Source organism: Haliotis rubra, unplaced genomic scaffold (genome assembly GCF_003918875.1).
Source record: "Haliotis rubra isolate DU_JTF1 unplaced genomic scaffold, ASM391887v1 Scf50, whole genome shotgun sequence".
NCBI lineage: Eukaryota > Metazoa > Mollusca > Gastropoda > Lepetellida > Haliotidae > Haliotis > Haliotis rubra.
The window spans coordinates 2,038,005-2,058,528 of record NW_025767191.1 but is presented as its reverse complement, the minus strand read 5'-3'; the positions used below and the strand labels follow the sequence as shown (position 1 = coordinate 2,058,528).

The 20,524-nt window shown below is 40.2% G+C and overlaps 1 protein-coding gene across 1 annotated transcript in view; it reads right to left on the bottom strand.

Moving 5' to 3' along the window:
* LOC124291875 (protogenin A-like) overlaps window positions 1-20,524 on the bottom strand; it is a 256,918-nt gene that overhangs the window by 105,283 nt on the left and 131,111 nt on the right. Inside the window, 1 exon segment of the mRNA XM_046728940.1 lies at window positions 15,269-15,639. Within this exon segment, the coding sequence (XP_046584896.1) occupies window positions 15,269-15,323 (55 nt within the window). The 5' untranslated portion in view covers window positions 15,324-15,639.

The window sequence follows — 20,524 nt, the reverse complement described above, 5'->3', positions numbered from 1 at the left end:
GCGTGGCTTTTATTACACAATCAATAGCCCTAACTTGTCCATTTCCATTAGAAATGAAGATGAAAAACAAAAGGCTGATGGTCTTGGGGACAGTATTGCCAATGACATGGTCCTGTGGATATAGAAGTAGCAATAGATGCCTACTCCTGCTTCATCCTGTGGATACACTAGTACTGGATGCCTACTCCTGCTTGTTTCTGTGGATACAGAAGTAGCACCAGATGCCTACTCCTATTTGTTCCTGTGGATACAGAAGTAGCACTACATGCCTACTCCTATTTGTTCCAGTGGATACAGAAGTAGCACTTGATGCCTACTCCTGCTTGTTCCTGTGGATTCAGAAGTAGCAATGGATGCCTACTCCTGCTTGTTCCTGTGGATACAGAGGTAGCACTACATGCCTACTCCTATTTGTTCCAGTGGATACAGAAGTTGCACTTGATGCCTACTCCTGCTTGTTCCTGTGGATACAGATGTAGCACTACATGCCTACATCTATTTATTCCAGTTGATACAGAAGTAGCACTTGATGCCTACTCCTGCTTGTTCCTGTGGATACAGAAGTAGCACTTAATGCCTACTCCTGCTTGTTCCTGTGGATACAGAAGTAGCACTGGATGCCTACTCCTGCTTGTTCATGTGGATACAGAAGTAGCACTGGATGCCTGTACTCCTGCTGCTTGTTCCTGTGCATACAGAAGTAGCACTGATGCCTACTTCTGCTTGTTCCTGTGGATACAGAAGTAGCACTGGATGCCTACTCCTGCTTGTTCCTGTGGATACAGAAGTAGCACTGGATGCCTACTCCTGCTTGTTCCTGTGGATACAGAAGTAGCACTTAATGCCTACTCCTATTTGTTCCTGTGGATATAGAAGTAGCAGTTGATGCATTCTCCTGCTTGTTCATGTGGATACAGAAGTAGCACTGGATGCCTACTCCTGCTTGTTCATGCGGATACAGAAGAAGCACTAGATGCCTACTCCTGCTTGTTCATGCGGTTCCATTAGTAGCACTGGATTCCTACTCCTATTTGTTCCTGTGAATGCAGGTGTAGCACTAGATGCCTACTCCTGCTTGTTCCAATGGATACAGAAGTAGCACTGGATGCCTACTCCTGCTTGTTCATGTGGATACAGAAGTAGCACTGGATGCCTACTCCTGCTTGTTCATGCAGATACAGAAGTAGCACTGGATTCCTACTCCTATTTGTTCCTGTGGATGCAGGTGTAGCACTAGATGCCTACTCCTGCTTGTTCCAATGGATACAGAAGTAGCACAGGATGCCTACTCCTGCTTGTTCATGCGGATACAGAAGTAGCACTGGATGCCTACTCCTGCTTCATTTCTGAGGATACAGAGGTAATGAGATCAGCACATGTTAAACTCCTGCATGAAATATTTTGAGAATATGATCTCACTTCTGTATCATGTAAACATGCTGGATGCCTACCACTAGAAGCACTCTGCAAAACTTACTCAGCAACTACTACTAATTACATCATATTCTATAATATTCTCAAAATATTTCATATGGAAGTTTTAAAGACAGTGATCTCCGACAAGTGACCAGAAGTGGCTGATGTTGTAGTTTATCTTGTGAAAACCTGGACAGTATCCCCAAAATCTTGACTGGTTTGTTATCTATGCTACGCCATTTGACAGTATACATGGGTAGTCATAGCATAATTAGTATATAACTCCCATGTTAAAATGAATGACATATCTAGACACTTTACATACTACACATACACATTCACAATCACAACATTTGTGAATACAATGACTTTGTGCTGTCTTGCATCACAGAATTTCCCAGCAACAACATAAAGAACCGTATATTACCGTCTATAAGCCGAATTTTGAGGACCAAAAAAATATGCCTGTAGAAGGGGGTCGTCTTATCTATGAGATACAATTTCACGGAAATATTTTTTAGCTCATCAGTGCCCTGCCAGGACGATGTTACAGGTTTCCGGTACATCTAGCAAAACAAAATATATATCCATTTTCTGTCAACTACACTTTCATTTCGATGTGTGAGTACACGCAATATGATTGTGAAATTTTTTAAAAATGTGGACCAAAGTTATAATTATTGGTAACCGCCAGTTGTCTGTGGTCTGTGTTTGCTGCGATTAAGACCCCATCGCGGGGGGTCGGCTTATGCACGAAACGTACCATTTTGACACTGATTTTAAGGGTCAAGTTTGGGGGTCAGCTTATCTATGGGGTCGGCTTATAGACGGTAATATATGGTAGAATGATTCTCTTCAGTGGTAAGGAAATGAATGAAAACAAAGTGTAAATAGTGTAATTACAACCAACAAAAGCAACATGTAAAGTATCAGTTAGTCACTTTGTTCTTACTGATGTAACAGTAATTTCCACATAAAGAAGCTATATCCAATACACCTGCAGTTTTAGGGTATAATAACTTGTTTTCATTTCTCAACAGGTCAGATAAGATTGTATCACTCAGGCATGAAGTGTCAGTGGCCAGCTGATACAGTATGTGTTCGTACATTGAGTTAGATAACAATGACTAATCAATCTGCATATTATCAGCTAATCTTTTGAATATAGTACTTTATTATCACACAAGCACTTTACACCAAGATATGGGAGCATTCCATCTCCTTTAGTAAACCTACATACACAATCCTTTCTGCCAAGATATGGATGCATTCCATCTGTTTTAGTAAACCTACATACACAATCCTTTCTGCCAAGATATGGATGCATTCCATCTGTTTTAGTAAACCTACATACACAATCCTTTCTGCCAAGATATGGATGCATTCCATCTGTTTTAGTAAACCTACATACACAATCCTTTCTGCTGCCCAGATATGGATGCATTCCATCTGTTTTAGTAAACCTACATACACAATCCTTTCTGCCCAGATATGGATGCATTCCATCTACTTTAGTAAACCTACATACTCAATCCTTTCTGCCCAGATATGGATGCATTCCATCTGCTTTAGTAAACCTACATACACAATCCTTTCTGCCCAGATATGGATGCATTCCATCTGTTTTAGTAAACCTACATACACAATCCTTTCTGCCCAGATATGGATGCATTCCATCTGTTTTAGTAAACCTACATACACAATCCTTTCTGCCCAGATATGGATGCATTCCATCTGTTTTAGTAAACCTACATACACAATCCTTTCTGCCAAAGATATGGATGCATTCCATCTGTTTTAGTAAACCTACATACACAATCCTTTCTGCCCAGATATGGATGCATTCCATCTACTTTTTTAGTAAACCTACATACACAATCCTTTCTGCCAAGATATGGATGCATTCCATCTGTTTTAGTAAACCTACATACACAATCCTTTCTGCCCAGATATGGATGCATTCCATCTGTTTTAGTAAACCTACATACACAATCCTTTCTGCCCAGATATGGATGCATTCCATCTGTTTTAGTAAACCTACATACACAATCCTTTCTGCCAAGATATGGATGCATTCCATCTGTTTTAGTAAACCTACATACACAATCCTTTCTGCCAAGATATGGATGCATTCCATCTGTTTTAGTAAACCTACATACACAATCCTTTCTGCCAAGATATGGATGCATTCCATCTGCACAATCNTTTTAGTAAACCTACATACACAATCCTTTCTGCCCAGATATGGATGCATTCCATCTGTTTTAGTAAACCTATACAATCCTTTATGTCACAATATGGATGCATTCCATCTACTTTAGTAAACCTACATACACAAGCACTTTATGCCTAGATATGGATGCATTCTATCTGCTTTAGTAAACCTACATACACAACCACTTGCATATGAATGAAAATTCAACTAATAAACTTTCAACATATTAGATCAATAGATCTGACAACATTTCATGATTAAATACCAAGCTACCAAACACAGAAATGGGATGCAAATCAATTTCAGCCATCTTATCATCCACACATAAGAAATCCAAACTGTTTGCACTGTCAGGACACGTTTCTTAAAAGCAGACTGTAAGCACTTGGGGTATTTTCCAATAACGGCATCCAATGGGCTTCCACCATTCCTTATGGCTACCTGTTTAGGTTGATGAAATCAGTTATGACAAACCCTTTGGTACATCAGAATTTTCAAAGATCACGTATAACCAACTAGTGTTCAAAATTGAGTATAAACATTGTCTGAGAGTTTATTATGCTGTCTATTCACACCAGTGTACCCCAGTCTCTTGTCAAGCTCAGTTGTGTTATTCAGTAAATCGTCTCATATCAGCTGTTTTGGCACTGGAACCCTCTACAGGTGGTCAGCAAAATGTTCTTGTGGTAAGTGATCACATTACTTATTATGCACAGGCATACCCCTCAAAGAACACTTCAGCAAGAACCACAGCAGAGTTATTCTTCAGCAGTTTGGTGGTCCACTGTGGTTGGCCCAAAAGGATTCATTCAGACAAGTGAGCCAATTTTGTTGGCAAGGTAATGACTGAACCCTGTAAGATCCTGAAGATCAACAAATCCTCCACAACACCTTACCATCATATGGGTAATGGACTGTGTGAAATGTTTAATAGGACATTGTGCAATTGTTGGCACACTTGAACCTGAGGCCAAGAAAGATTGGAAGACCCATGTTGAGCCATTAGTACATGCATGCAACTGCACACACATGAGGCAGCTGGATACTCTCCTTTCTATCTCATGTTCGGTCGTCACCCCAGACTTCCTATAGACCTAGCATTGGACTTGACATAGAGCCTGTCACCTCAACATCATTGCTCAAGTATACAAAGGCCCTTCAAGGAAAACTGTGTAATGTTTATGAAATAGTCACTGGGCAAGCCAAACAGTCTCAGTCCTAGCAGAAGTCCTTCTACGATCTGAAAGATAGAGCAGCTGTAATAGATGTTGGTGATCATGTTCCTGTTAAAGTGGCTGATTTTGATGATCGTCACAAACAAGCTGACAAGTGGTAAGATGATATTTACATCGTCACAAGCCATCCAAACCCTTCTATACCATCATATGATGTGGAACAAGGGAACAGAGAGGGCAGGAAGATGACTCTGCATGGGAACCTGTTATTGCCAATTGGTTCACTTCCTAGGCCAGAAACATTTGTTCCAGTACCTAAATCAATGAAAAGGAGGTCCAGCCCACGTCTACAATCTATTTCGAGAGAAACAGTATTGACCAGTAGTAGTAGTAACTTATTTCAGTAAATCATGACACGGGCCCATTTTACAATACATAGTTTGACAATTTATGATATTGTGCCACAAATACATGTAGTAATGTTTACAATGCAACAATAGGTTTTTGTCTGAAACTATGTACATGTGAATATAGAAGTAATAAGTTGCTTGCTTGTCATTTTAAGAGCGCAGAATGTAAACTTTGCAAGTTCATTGATGGTCCCAACACTGAGTCTGATACAGCTCCGACATTACTTGATGGTCCCAATAGTGAGTCTGATACAGCTGTGACATTACTTGATGGTCCCAACAGTGAGTCTGATACAGCTGTGACATTACTTGATGGTCCAAACAGTGAGTCTGATACAGCTGTGACATTACTTGATGGTCCCAACAGTGAGTCTGATACAGCTGTGACATTACTTGATGGTCCCAACAGTGAGTCTGATACAGCTGTGACATTACTTGATGGTCCCAACAGTGAACCTGATACAGCTGTGATATTGCTTGATGGTCCCAACAGTGAGTCTGATACAGCTGTGACATTACTTGATGGTCCCAACAGTGAGTGATACAGCTGTGACATTACTTGATGGTCCCAACACTGAGTCTGATACAGCTGTGACATTACTTGATGGTCCCAACAGTGAGTCTGATACAGCTGTGACATTCCTTGATGGTTTAAACAGTGAGTCTGATACAGCTGTGACATTACTTGATAGTCCCAACAGTGAGTCTGATACAGCTGTGACATTCCTTGATGGTCCAAACAGTGAGTCTGATACAGCTCCAACATTACTTGATGGTCCCAATAGTGAGTCTGATACAGCTGTGACATTACTTGATGGTCCCAACAGTGAGTCTGATACAGCTGTGACATTACTTGATGGTCCAAACAGTGAGTCTGATACAGCTGTGACATTACTTGATGGTCCCAACAGTGAGTCTGATACAGCTGTGACATTACTTGATGGTCCCAACAGTGAGTCTGATACAGTGGTCACATTACTTGATGGGCCCAACAGTGAACCTGATACAGCTGTGATATTGCTTGATGGTCCCAACAGTGAGCCTGATACAGCTGTCACACAACAGTGAGTCTGATACAGCTGTGACATTACTTGATGGTCCCAACAGTGAACCTGATACAGCTGTGATATTGCTTGATGGTCCCAACAGTGAGTCTGATACAGCTGTGACATTACTTGATGGTCCCAACAGTGAGTGATACAGCTGTGACATTACTTGATGGTCCCAACAGTGAGTCTGATACAGCTGTGACATTACTTGATGGTCCCAACAGTGAGTCTGATACAGCTGTGACATTACTTGATGGTCCCAACAGTGAGTCTGATACAGCTGTGATATTGCTTGATGGTCCCAACAGTGAGCCTGATACAGCTGTCACATAACTTGATGGTCCAAACAGTGAGTCTGATACAGCTCCAACATTACTTGATGGTCCCAACAGTGAACCTGATACAGCTGTGATATTGCTTGATGGTCCCAACAGTGAGTCTGATACAGCTGTGACATTACTTGATGGTCCCAACAGTGAGTGATACAGCTGTGACATTACTTGATGGTCCCAACACTGAGTCTGATACAGCTGTGACATTACTTGATGGTCCCAACAGTGAGTCTGATACAGCTGTGACATTCCTTGATGGTTTAAACAGTGAGTCTGATACAGCTGTGACATTACTTGATGGTCCCAACAGTGAGTCTGATACAGCTGTGACATTACTTGATGGTCCCAAACAGTGAGTCTGATACAGCTGTGACATTCCTTGATGGTCTCAACAGTGAGTCTGATACAGCTGTGACATTACTTGATGGTCCCAATAGTGAGTCTGATACAGCTCCGAATTTGGATTTACCTTCAGAAACTGTAAGTACACAAGATGTAAGTGTACCTCAAGGAAGATCAGTAGCACCACCAGTACCTTGTCCTGGGTGATCCAATCGCTCCAGGAGTAGACAACAGTGGATGACCAGAGATGAGTATGTGATGTCAGCAGCTGTACCAAAACCTGATTGGAAGTCCAGGGAAGTGTACCTCACATCATTGATGCTAAGTGGTATTCTCACAAATGATTCTCCACCTGATCTCTGGCAAATGATGAGGTACATCATTAGTCCCAAGGAGGTAAGTATGTGGTAGATTGTAAGTCTTTAAATAGTCATTATGTTTTATCATTTTGGTGATTTTCTTCAACATGTTGAAATAATGTTATTTGTATATTTCAGGCAATACAGTAACTAATAACTATTTATTGTATTTCAGATGTACAGAGCAGTAGTTGTAACTTCAGTAATACAGTACAACCAGAAATTATTGAGAATTTAAAGATCGTAATTTTTTAAAAGATTTCACTCATTACTCACGAATTTAATGTGAATATTAGCAGAACATAACTCCAGATTCAAAGACAGGTGAACAGTTAGTATTTTGTCAAGTCACCATGGGCAGCAATGCAGGCTTCAATGCGGTGGGGCATACTACTGATCAAAGAAGTTAGAAAGTCGTGGTCCATGCTGTCCCAATATCGGACCACCTCTTCTTTCATTTCAGCAATATTTGTCAGATTTTTCTTATTGACACTTTCCTTCATAAGTCCCAAACATTTTCTATTGGATTTAGGTCAGGGCTATAGCTTGGCTAATCTAATAATGTCATATTTTGGGTCCGAAACCAGGCCTGTGAATGCTTTGAACGATGTTTTGGGTCATTGTCCTGCTGGAAAATCCAAAACTTTCCATAGAACACGTGAGCAGATGGAAGTAAATGTCCCTCGAGAATATCTGTGTACCGCTCACTGTTCATATTCCCTTCAAATACACAGAGGGGTGTTGCCCCTAACACAGCTATGCCACCCCACATGTTAAATTTCGGACTGTACTTTGGGCGCTGATACAAAGGTTTTTCAGTTTGTTTGGTCCAGAATTTCAGTGTATTAGGAAACAGCCACACAGGACTTTCACCTGAGAAAATCACATTGTCCCAGTTAAAATTTCCATGCTGTAAGCACCAGTTCAACCTTCGCTCCTTCTGTTCAGGTTTCATGATTGGTGATGGAATTCCTCGACTTTTCTGCCAACCCATTGCATGCAGCTCAGTTCTAATTGTCTCCTTACAGACAGCCACAGTTCCTTTATCAATCATATCCAGCCTTAAGTTTTCTAAACTCCTTCGTTAGCTTTTAGAAAAAAGAATACCAAGCCGCCTCCTGTCACCGACAGTCACTTTTCTAGGCCTCCCTGGTGCTCAATGCCATATCCATTTGCAATATTTTTCAAAACACGATAAACAGTGGACAAAGGGATGCCTGTTCTACTTGAAATCACTTTAGCTGATCTGATGTCCTTGTTATAATACTCTAAAATCAACTTCCTCTTCTCTAAATCATCCATACTGAGGATCACTGCAAATGTCGTCTGCTGGCAAGTAAACAAAAGGAGGATAACTCTTCACAAACTAATGAAAAAGGATTACCGGAGTTGTCTGCCTTGAATGAAACCAAGCACTTGATAGCTGGTCAAGGTTGTTTATACTAGAAATCCAATTAAACATATTCCTAATATTATCAATAATTTCTGTTCATACTATATCATCAATACTCTTTTCTTTTGTTAAGTGATTTTCATTGGGTAACACTCACTGCGTCCACCTCAGTGTAGGGTAGATCAGCTATCAGTAGAATCCGAGATGTATTAATGATTGGCTAGTTTTTTAATTGGGTATCCTACTTTTAAATAGTCTGTCGTACAGACCCTGAAGCAAATATATCCAAGAAAGCCCACGCAAGTCTAGAAAATGTGGCAAGTCTAGATTTCCTCAGCTGAAAATGAAGAAAGTCTCAGGGCTCCTTTTCATTATATTTTTTTTTTTTACTGTGAACCTTTTCAGTAAAATATGTTCATTTCAGAGACTAGTTGTTAGTCTAACTTTTAAACTATTTGTTTTCACATCTGCAATGTAATAATAATGTAACATTAGAGCAGTAGTTGTAACTTCAGTAATATTATTAATACTCTTTTCTTTTGTTAAGTGATTTTCATTGGGTTAGTCCACCTCAGTGTAGGGTAGATCAGCTATCAGTAGAATCCGAGATGTATTAATGATTGGCTAGTTTTTTAATTGGGGGTCCTACTTTTAAACTATTTATTTTTACCTCTGCATTTGTTCGCACTAACACAACACTATGCACATGGAGACAGCCACAGGATCAGCAACTGAAGGGGTTGTTACTGCAGCATTGTCAGTTGCACAGACAACATCCCCGTGGGATTCACAGGGGTGTCTGTTTTGTCATCAGTTTGTCATCAGCATAATAATAATCAGACTCACACCCCAGTCAGTGCATGTCATCACGGTTACTACACAAGCACACACTGAAGGCTATTACACAAATACAGTGCATCAATAATGATGAGAAAAACTTTCCATCATAATTCTTTGTTAATAACTGATATCTTTCCATATAAAACAAAACATGTCCCACTTTGACAAAAGTGTTAAAGCCACCATTGTAGTAGTAGATCAAAGGACATTAAAAACATTGTTACTAAAAACCAAAATGCTTGAGTTCAAAATGTAATTTCCACACATTTTGGTTTTAGAACACATTCTACATTTTGAAAAGTAATCCATGGCTGTATAGATTTTGCAGTGAATCATTTCTTGGTCTGCTCACTTTCAAAGATAGGATGCTTCAGGACTTCTTCATCCATCTAGTCAGAATGGACTACAGCACTGAACACCGTGGTTACATGTCATTTACTGATATATATAAATACATAAATGAAAAAAATAATATGAATTGAGGCAATAAATTGTAAGACGATTTGCTGTTGCTGACAGATCCCTTAATTTTGCAAAAATAATCTTTCTCTTGAATGACGGGCTACCAACATTGATTGATTTTATATTTTAATTTCTGATATTTATCTGCGTGATATTCAGAAGCTGATCATCAAATTAAAAGCTATAAAAATATATTAGAGACACTTTCACTTGTAAACAGAATGCATATTTGCCAGAAACAACAGGGATATTTGCCAGAAACAACATGCATGCATGCTTGCAAACAGCATACCTGCCTAAACAGCTTGCATGCTTACTACAAACAACATGCATGCATGCCTAAACAGTATGCATGCTTGCTACAAACAGCATGCATGCTGGCTACAAACAACATGCATGCATGCCTAAACAGTATGCATGCTTGCTACAAACAGCATGCATGCTGGCTACAAACATGCATGCATGCCTAGACAGTATGCATGCTTGCTACAAACAACATGCATGCTGGCTACAAACAACATGCATGCATGCCTAGACAGTATGCATGCTTGCTACTGTAATATGCATGGTTTTCACTAAACTACTGTCGCCCAGTGACAGCTGAGTTAAGCTGATGTAGTATGTAGGAACATGATATTCAATCAACCTTTCTTGGGCATGCTTGCAAACAGCATACCTGCCTAAACAGCTTGCATGCTTACTACAAACAACATGCATGCATGCCTAAACAGTATGCATGCTTGCTACAAATAGCATGCATGCTGGCTACAAACATGCATGCATGCCTAGACAGTATGCATGCTTGCTACAAACAAGATGCATGCTTGCTACAAACAGCATGCATGCATGCATGCATGCATGCATGCCTAGACAGTATGCATGCTTGCTACTGTAATCTGCATGGTTTTCACTAAACTACTGTCGCCCAGTGACAGCTGAGTTAAGGTGATGTAGTATGTAGGAACATGATATTCAATCAACCTTTCTTGGGCATGCTTGCAAACAGCATACCTGCCTAAACAGCATGCATGCTTGCTACAAACAACATGCATGCATGCCTAAGCAGTATGCATGATTGGTACAAATAGCATGCATGCTGGCTACAAACAACATGCATGCCTAAACAGTATGCATGCTATGCTACAAACAGCATGCATGCTGGCTACAAACAACATGCATGCATGCCTAGACAGTATGCATGCTTGCTACTGTAATATGCATGGTTTTCACTAAACTACTGTTGCCCAGTGACAGCTGAGTTAAGCTGATGTAGTATGTAGGAACATGATATTGAATCAACCTTTCTTGGACTTTGCATTGTATACTTCTCTTTTATAGGTGTGCATTCGGGTTAACTTGTTCTCTACTCAAAACTCAGTAACCAGTTCATGAATCAGGCATAAAGCATGTTGGGAAATAACAGAGACAAAATGAACAATGATAATAGTTCATTACAAAAAAATTAGGTAGAAACATACAAACAAAAATTTAACAACTTATAAATGACACAATTCTCTCGCTCACATAGCTTATTAACAAGTCAGCTACATGAAACCTTTAAACTTCTTCTGAAAACCACTCAAAACCAACCCTGTTTTAACCGACAATTACCCAAAATCTATAAGCTAAATCCTACTTCTTTTCCTACTACTACTTTTCCCTCAACCCGACCTAACACTAATATAAGGAACCTAGCATCCCCCTACATAAGACCTAACATTCCACTCTATAATGGGGAGGGAATGATCCTAAAGGTTGTCAGATGACATATTAAGTACATTAATTGCATGACAAACAATGTGCAATGATATATCACATCATCCTTCAATTAGTCAGTTTGTTCTCTGCATTTATAACTATTGTGTTTGGTTGTTTATGCTACTCGTGGCATACAACCAATGGAAGCAGCTTGATAGTCACTCCTGGTAGAGACAGGTTTTAAATTTCTACAGAACATATAGAACAAAAAAAAGATTACATTTGTGGCCATATTGATTTATTATAAAGCATAAACATTCCGACGCTGAGCTCATAATATGTTAACATGATTGTAGCACAAGTTTATATCATGCTTCACATAGCTCAATGGATGAGTTCCTCTGAGTGTTGGGAGAGAGCTATGAGGGAGAGTCTTACACTTTAGACTATGAATTATTCACCTAAACATCTACTGAACAACAACTGAGGTATGGATGTTCAGCAAATGTAGATTAAACAAGTCCACAGAAATCTGAAATCATCTTGATTAATACATCTTGAAAAATCGTCCTGACAGTCAGGTTATCAAAGTTCCATCTTCATGCCAAGGAGTAGTATACACAATGGTGGAACGGGACCAGCTCCTTATCAAAGGCTTAATTTGAAAAAATAAGCCTTGGATAAGTCCCTAATCCCGACTGAGGTGCAAGCAAAATTTGATGAAAATCGGTCAAATAGTTTCTGAAATATTAACTTTTAAGTGAGCATGGGGTGGGTTGGGAAAAAGGCTCGGGTCGCCTCGGAGGTGGTTGCTCCTCCGAGCGCTGTGGGTGGATGAGTCGCAGTGCGTGCGTGTGTGCGTGTGTCTCTCTCGACTCGGTGGCTGGCAGGCTACATTAAGCAGAAAATAGGCATGCAAGACTGATAAAAATCATGACGAGAAACTATCATCACACGCTGGGTGATGTGTAAGGGATTGTGTCTCGAGGTATGATCATCAACTCGATATATTTCATTGTTAGGCATACAGAACATGAGAGTATATATATATATCATTATTCTTCATACAGAAGATGAGAATATATTTCATAATTCTTCATACAGAAGATGAGGATATCTCTCAGTATATTTCACACAGAAGATGGGAATATATAACATTATTCTGAATACAGAAGTTGGGAAAATATTTCATCACTGTGCACACACTGTGCACACAGGCAAGTTGCAAATACAAGATGGAAATCATTCCATTTCTCGTAGGAGTAGGGTACGTTTGCATAAATCCTACAATATTTCCAAACAGTAATGCTTTTTACATTTCCCTGAAGATTTCATGAGTGTAATGTCACTTGTGCTGACTGGAAACCATAATAGAAATACTTCCATAATAGTGCTTACTTCCAGAAGGAAACTGCATATATCTATGCATAAAAACATATTGTAAATGTGTGTGCTGCAACCTGACTGGTTGAACAACATTGGTAAATGTGTGTGCTGCACAATATCATAGATAAATGTGTGTGTCTGCTATAGTCAGACCAGTTGAATATCATGGATAAATGTGTGTGTCTGCTATAGTCAGACTAGTTGAATATCATGGATAAATGTGTGTGTCTGCTATAGTCAGACTAGTTGAATATCGTGGATAAATGTGTGTGTCTGCTATAGTCAGACTAGTTGAATATCGTGGATAAATGTGTGTGTCTGCTTTAGTCAGACTAGCTGAATATCGTGGATAAATGTGTGTGTCTGCTATAGTCAGACTAGTTGAATATCGTGGATAAATGTGTGTCTGCTATAGTCAGACTAGTTGAATATCATGGATAAATGTGTGTGTCTGCCATAGTCAGACTAGTTGAATATCATGGATAAATGTGTGTGTCTGCTATAGTCAGACTACTGTAAACGTACTTATTTTCGCGTGGTCCAATTTTCGCGGAATTGACAGTTTAGACTACATCGCGCGGTCAATTATTCGCGCAATCAGTAATTGCCGGAACTGCCAGCTGTCTCTTTGGCCGCCACTAATAGCAGTGAAAACAAACAGAGTGGCTTAACCTGTCAGGCGGAGTTTATTGCTTACTCACAGGAAATCCCTATCTGTGCGATATACTAGTACACAGTAATCCGTTTACTCACGGAAGAGATGAAAAACACATCAGTCTTATGTTCCGAATTCTGACGATCTGACGAATTAACTTCTACTGTATATGAAGCTCTTTGTGATTTCAAACAAGCCGGGTTGTTGTGAATGAGATGATTGAGTGTTAAGTGACTATTCGCTTCATGATGTACTGGTAAAAAAATCTTAATGAATAAATAAAATACTGCTGTATTATTTCTTTCCGAAGTCGTTTCATGGTAATCTGTTTTGTATCAAACCATCTGTCATGTGACCAATTTCCATGGCGCCACAACACACATTGCTGCTAATTTTCGGCTCATTATTTAATTATGTTTGGGGAAATCCATAACAGCGACAGTTAAGTAAGATTCTTTATGCTACTATCAGTCGTCATTTTAAGATTCCCGTAGATTTCTGTCTTCAAACTTGATGTGTTATGGTAACAACTCAGGGGGCAAGCGTGGCTGGACTGAATGAATGACAGGTTTATTCGCGGTGTATAAATTTTCGCGCAAAAATGTTTAGCGCAAAAGCGCGAAAATAAAACCTGCGCGAAATATAATACGTTTACAGTAGTTGAATATCATGGATAAATGTGTGTGTGTGCTATAGTCAGACTAGTTGAATATCGTGGATAAATGTGTGTGTCAGCTATAGTCAGACCCGTTGAATATCATGGATAAATGTTCCAAATTGAAAAACATTGCAAAATCATCATAGCTCTCTAACTACATAACTTCATATTCAGATTGAATAACTTTTCACCGAGTCAAATTTCAGTTTAAAATCTCACATCAATATTCCTTGTGTTGATGGAAGCATAAACATAATAAATGGTGTGTGCATACTGTAAATCTTACAAATTTATGCAAAGGGTATGCTTTAGTTTTATGTTTACAAATGAAAAAATGAAAAATGGCTTTGACAATTATTGTAAATCAGATACATCAAATAACATCTGCCCTTTTAATCATCCCTAAACATTGGAGATGGCAGACAACAATGACCACTCAACAATGACATCAATAATGCAATGCAAGCCCTGCCCATTCTATTGTCAACCAATCAAGCCACATTATTCTGTCCCTGGGCATGGCCTATCTGTTTGCACTGTTTATGGAAGTGTAAAAGCAATAAAATTTGTCAATCAGTTGCCCTGGAATATCATGCAGTATATTTAGTTATTCAAAATTCAAAATAATCTTACTAGAATATGTGTACACATACATCAAGGCTGAGCAGTGAATGAACTTCTTGACAGAAAGGGTTTTATTACATTTATTCTACTATAAGGAAAAAGCAATCTGGCTTTTATTTAAGTTTAGGATTGAGGGACTGAAACAAAACTATTACTTTTAGTACTCTATGCATGATGCAAAGATATTTTGAAATATAATCAAGAAAGAATGTTTGGCTAACTGACAGGGGTAAGAAAATATGCAAAACACCTACCTGAGAGCACCTGTAGAAACCAGCAGAGGATCAGCTGTAAAGTTAAACACACCATGCTTGCTACAATAGCCACAGTGAGCCTTTAGTGATAACTGCCGTCCTGGTATAAACATCCAATTGAATCTCTTGTGGATATCCCTGTGGGGGGAAAAGAACTCCTGGTCCCCCACTTGGACATGGCACACATACACACTGCTTATTAAATCATTGATACAAACATAGTTCCTAGCGTTCCCTCCTGCTGTTGACTGATTTAATCTCAATATTCAGGTCCTGTTGCTCATATCGATATTGATGCTGGTTCAAGCGTGTTCAGATTGGGATTGCTGATAGCCGACAGTCCTTCATTCAAACCACTTGATAGAGCCGCACTGAAACAAAATAAAACATACATAAACAAGAAATAAAACTAGGGTGTTAGTCCAGCACCTCTCAGTTACTAACTATAGTGACACCACAGCACTGGCTTGGCTTGTACATGGCTTCAGAGAACAAGCTGTTAATGACATCTTAACAATCATGTACAAAGGCCACATCCCACATTGGTTCCTTCACTTCAATAGTACCGACTTGTATTCTCGGAGCCATGGAATTTTCACGGGATCTCTTATTTTACAAAGTAAATGGAGTTTCAGTTTCTCACTCTCACTCATTGAATATTTAAAGTAACAATCTCATAATTCTCCAAATTATTCAAAGAGATACCTTTGAGAGAACATACACATAGTTATACTCTTGTACCTGATATACTGTAATAACTGACAGTTTCACACTTATTGCAGAAGACAGTTACCCGATTCCTTGAACAAACCCAAAACCCCTCATAGTACCTCATGTAAAGGTAGAACATCAACTGTTCTAATCATTGCTGTACTTCAACATCAGCTGTTGCCAGTACTAACATTACTGTACTTCAACACTAGCTGTTGCCAGTACTAACATTACTGTACTTCAACATCAGCTGTTGCCAGTACTGATCATTACTGTACTTCAACATCAGCTGTTTCTAGAACTAACCATTACTGTACTTCAACATCAGCTGTTCCCAGTACTAACTATTACTGCACTTCAACATCAGCTGTTGCCAGTACTAACATTACTGTACTTCAACATCAGCTGTTGCCAGTACTAACATTACTGTACTTCAACATCAACTGTTCTAATCATTACTGTACTTCAACATCAGCTGTTGCCAGTACTAACCATTACTGTACTTCAACATCAGCTGTTGCCAGGACTAACCATTACTGCACTTCAGCATCAGCTGTTGCCAGTACTAACCATTACTGTACTTCAACATCAACTGTTGCCAGTACTAACCATTACTGTACTTCAACATCAGCTGTTGCCAGGACTAACCATTACTGCTTCAACATCAGCTCATCATCAGCTGTTGTCAGCTGTACCCAGCACTAACCATTACTGTACTTCAACGTCAGCTCTTTCCAGAACTAACCACTACTGCACTTCAACATCAGCTGTTGCCCTAACCATTACTGTACTAACAGCTCTTACTGGAACTAACCACTACTGCACTTCAACATCAGCTGTCCCCAGTACTAACCATTACTGTACTTCAACATCAGCTCTTTCCAGAACTAACCACTACTGCACTTCAACATCAGCTGTTTCCAGTACTGATCATTACTGAACTTCAACATCAGCTGTTTCCAGAACTAACCATTACTGTACTTCAACATCAGCTGTTGCCAGTACTAACCATTACTGTACTTCAACATCAACTGTTGCCAGTACTAACATTACTGTACTTCAACATCAACTGTTCCCAGTACTGACAATTACTGCACTTCAACACTAGCTGTTCCCAATACTGACAATTACTGTACTTCAACATCAGCTGTTTCCAGAACTAACCATTACTGTACTTCAACATCAACTGTTCCCAGTACTGACAATTACTGCACTTCAACATCAGCTGTTGCCAGTACTGATCATTACTGTACTTCAACATCAGCTGTTTCCAGAACTAACCATTACTGTACTTCAACATCAACTGTTCCCAGTACTGACAATTACTGCACTTCAACATCAGCTGTTGCCAGTACTGATCATTACTGTACTTCAACATCAGCTGTTCCCAGAACTAACCATTACTGTACTTCAACATCAGCTGTTGTCAGTACTAAACATTACTGTACTTCAACATCAACTGTTGCCAGTATCAAGTTACAACAGCACCCCATGTACCGACAGCAGCACACCATGACCTGAATGAGGTACCCCATGACCTGCATGAAGCAACCCATGTTCCAACAACTGGGCTGAGCACCCTATGACCTGAAGCACCCCATGACCTGAATGACATTCACAATGACCCGAATGAAGTACACATGAACCAACAAATACACCCCATGACCTGACTGACTGGAGTACCCTATGATCTGAATGAAGTGCCCATGAACCATCAACAGCACCCCATGATCTGAATAAAGTACATTACAGAAGCACCCCATGTACTGACAACAGTACCCCCATGACCTGACTGAAGTATCCATGAACCAACAACAGCACCCCATGTCCTGAATGATGTACCCCATTACCTGACTAAAGTATCCCATGAACCGACAGCAGCACCCTTTGACCTGACAGAAGCACCCTATGATCTGAAAAAAGTACCCTGTGTAATGACATCAGCACTCCATGATCTGAATGAGGTACCCCATGACCTGAACGAAGCAACTTTTTCATCTATTCAATGCATACATGGTCTGGGATGCAGTCAGTGTAAAACAACAGTCACAGTGCATAATCAACAGACACATGGTCTGGGATGCAGTCACAGAGTATAGTAAACAGACACATGGTCTGGGATGCAGTCACAGTGTAAAATCAACAGACACATGGTCTGGGATGCACTCACAGTGTATAGTCAACAGGCACATGGTCTGGGATGCAGTCACAGTGTATAGTAAACAGACACATGGTCTGGGATGCAGTCACAGTGTAAAATCAACAGACACATGGTCTGGGATGCACTCACAGTGTATAGTCAACAGGCACATGGTCTGGGATGCAGTCACAGTGTAAAATCAACAAACACATGGTCTGTGATGCAGTCACAGTGTATAGTCAACAAACACATGGTCTGGGATGCACTCACAGTGTATAGTCAACATACACATGGTCTGGGATGCAGTCACAGTGTAAAATCAACAGACACATTGTCTGGATGCAGTTACAGTGTATAATCAACAGTCACATGGTTTGGGATGCAGTCACAGTGTATAGTTGACAGACACATGGTCTGAGATGCACTCACAGCGTAAAATCAACAGTCATATTGTCTAGATGCAGTTACAGTGTAAAATCAACAGACACATGGTCTGGGATGCAGTCACAGTGTATAATAAACAGTTACATTGTCTGGGATGCCGTCACAGTGTTTAATCAACAGACACAAGGTCTGGGATGCAGTCACAGAGTATAGTCAAAACACACATGGTCTGGGAAGCACTCACAGTGTATAATCAACAGACACATGGTCTGGGATGCAGTCACAGTGTATAGTCAACAGGCACATGGTCTGGGATGCAGTCACAGTGTATAGTCAACAAACACATGGTCTGGGATGCACTCACAGTGTATAGTCAACATACACATGGTCTGGGATGCAGTCACAGTGTAAAATCAACAGACACATTGTCTGGATGCAGTTACAGTGTATAATCAACAGTCACATGGTTTGGGATGCAGTCACAGTGTATAGTTGACAGACACATGGTCTGAGATGCACTCACAGCGTAAAATCAACAGTCATATTGTCTAGATGCAGTTACAGTGTAAAATCAACAGACACATGGTCTGGGATGCAGTCACAGTGTATAATAAACAGTTACATTGTCTGGGATGCAGTCACAGTGTTTAATCAACAGACACAAGGTCTGGGATGCAGTCACAGAGTATAGTCAAAACACACATGGTCTGGGAAGCACTCACAGTGTATAATCAACAGACACATGGTCTGGGATGCAGTCACAGTGTATAGTCAACAGGCACATGGTCTGGGATGCAGTCACAGTGTATAGTCAACAGACACATGGTCTGGGATGCAGTCACAGTGTATAGTCAACAGACACATGGTCTGGGATGAACTCACAGTGTATAGTCAACAGACACATGGTCTGGGATGAACTCACAGTGCATAATCAACTGACACATTGTTTAGTCGCAGTGTATAATCAACAGACACATGGTCTAGTCACAGTGTATAATCAACAGACACATTGTCTGGATGCAGTTACAGTGTATATATAATCAACAGACACATGGTCTGGGATGCACTCACAGTGTATAATCAACAGACACATGGTCTGGGATGCAGTCACAGTGTATAGTCAACAGGCACATGGTCTGGGATGCAGTCACAGTGTATAGTCAACAGACACATGGTCTGGGATGCAGTCACAGTGTATAGTCAACAGACACATGGTCTGGGATGCAGTCACAGTGTATAGTCAACAGACACATGGTCTGGGATGAACTCACAGTGTATAGTCAACAGACACATGGTCTGGGATGAACTCACAGTGCATAATCAACTGACACATTGTTTAGTCGCAGTGTATAATCAACAGACACATGGTTTAGTCACAGTGTATAATCAACAGACACATTGTCTGGGATGCAGTCACAGTGTATAGTCAACAGGCACATGGTCTGGGATGCAGTCACAGTGTATAATCAACAGTCATATGGTCTGGGATGCAGTCACAGTGTATAGTCAACAGTCACATGGTTTGGGATGCAGTCACAGTGTATAGCTGACAGACACATGGTCTCGGATTCATTCCCAGGGTAATATCAACAGACACATGGTCTGGGATGCACTTACAGTGTAATATCAACAGACACATGGTATGGGATGCAGTCACAGTGTATAATAAACAGTTACATTGTCTGCGATGCCGTCACAGAGTATAGTCAAAACACACATGGTCTGGGATGCACTCACAGTGTATAATCAACAGACACATGGTCTGGGATGCAGTCACAGTGTATAGTTGACAGACACATTGTCTGGGATGCACTCACAGTGTACAGTCAACAGACACATGGTCTTGGATAAACTCACAGTGTATAGTCAACAGACACATGGTCTGGGATGAACTCACAGTGTATAGTCAACAGACACATGGTTTGGGATGCAGTCACAGTATAAAATCAACAGACACATGGTTTAGTCACAGTGTATAATCAACATACACATGGTCTGGGATGCAGTCACAGAGTATAGTC